General features: G+C 69.0%; 1 protein-coding gene across 1 annotated transcript in view; it reads left to right on the forward strand.

Annotated features, from left to right (window-relative positions):
• Positions 1–161: 161 nt before the first annotated feature.
• The window catches only part of CTSE (cathepsin E), a 4304-nt gene continuing 4142 nt past the window's right edge, over positions 162–323 (forward strand). The window contains exon 1 of the mRNA XM_008943224.1: positions 162–223. Coding sequence (XP_008941472.1) covers positions 162–223 — 62 coding nt within the window. The remainder of the gene's footprint in view (positions 224–323) is intronic.

The raw sequence follows: 323 nt of genomic DNA on the forward strand, positions 1-323 counted from the left end.
GACATGAAGACCCTCCTCCTCCTCCTCGCCGTGCTCTGCCTCGCCGTGGCCAGCGGGTTGAAGAGGTAAGGGGGTCCCCAGGCTGCACCCCAGCTCCCTGAGTTCTCCGAGAGGCTTCGCCCCCAGGGTCCTGCCAGCTCCGAGCGTGGCACAGACCGGACATGAAGACCCTCCTCCTCCTCCTCGCCGTGCTCTGCCTCGCCGTGGCCAGCGGGTTGAAGAGGTAAGGGGGTCCCCAGGCTGCACCCCAGCTCCCTGAGTTCTCCGAGAGGCTTCGCCCCCAGGGTCCTGCCAGCTCCGAGCGTGGCACAGACCGCGGGGGC

This window comes from Merops nubicus, unplaced genomic scaffold, assembly GCF_000691845.1.
Source record: "Merops nubicus isolate BGI_N331 unplaced genomic scaffold, ASM69184v1 scaffold38786, whole genome shotgun sequence".
NCBI lineage: Eukaryota > Metazoa > Chordata > Aves > Coraciiformes > Meropidae > Merops > Merops nubicus.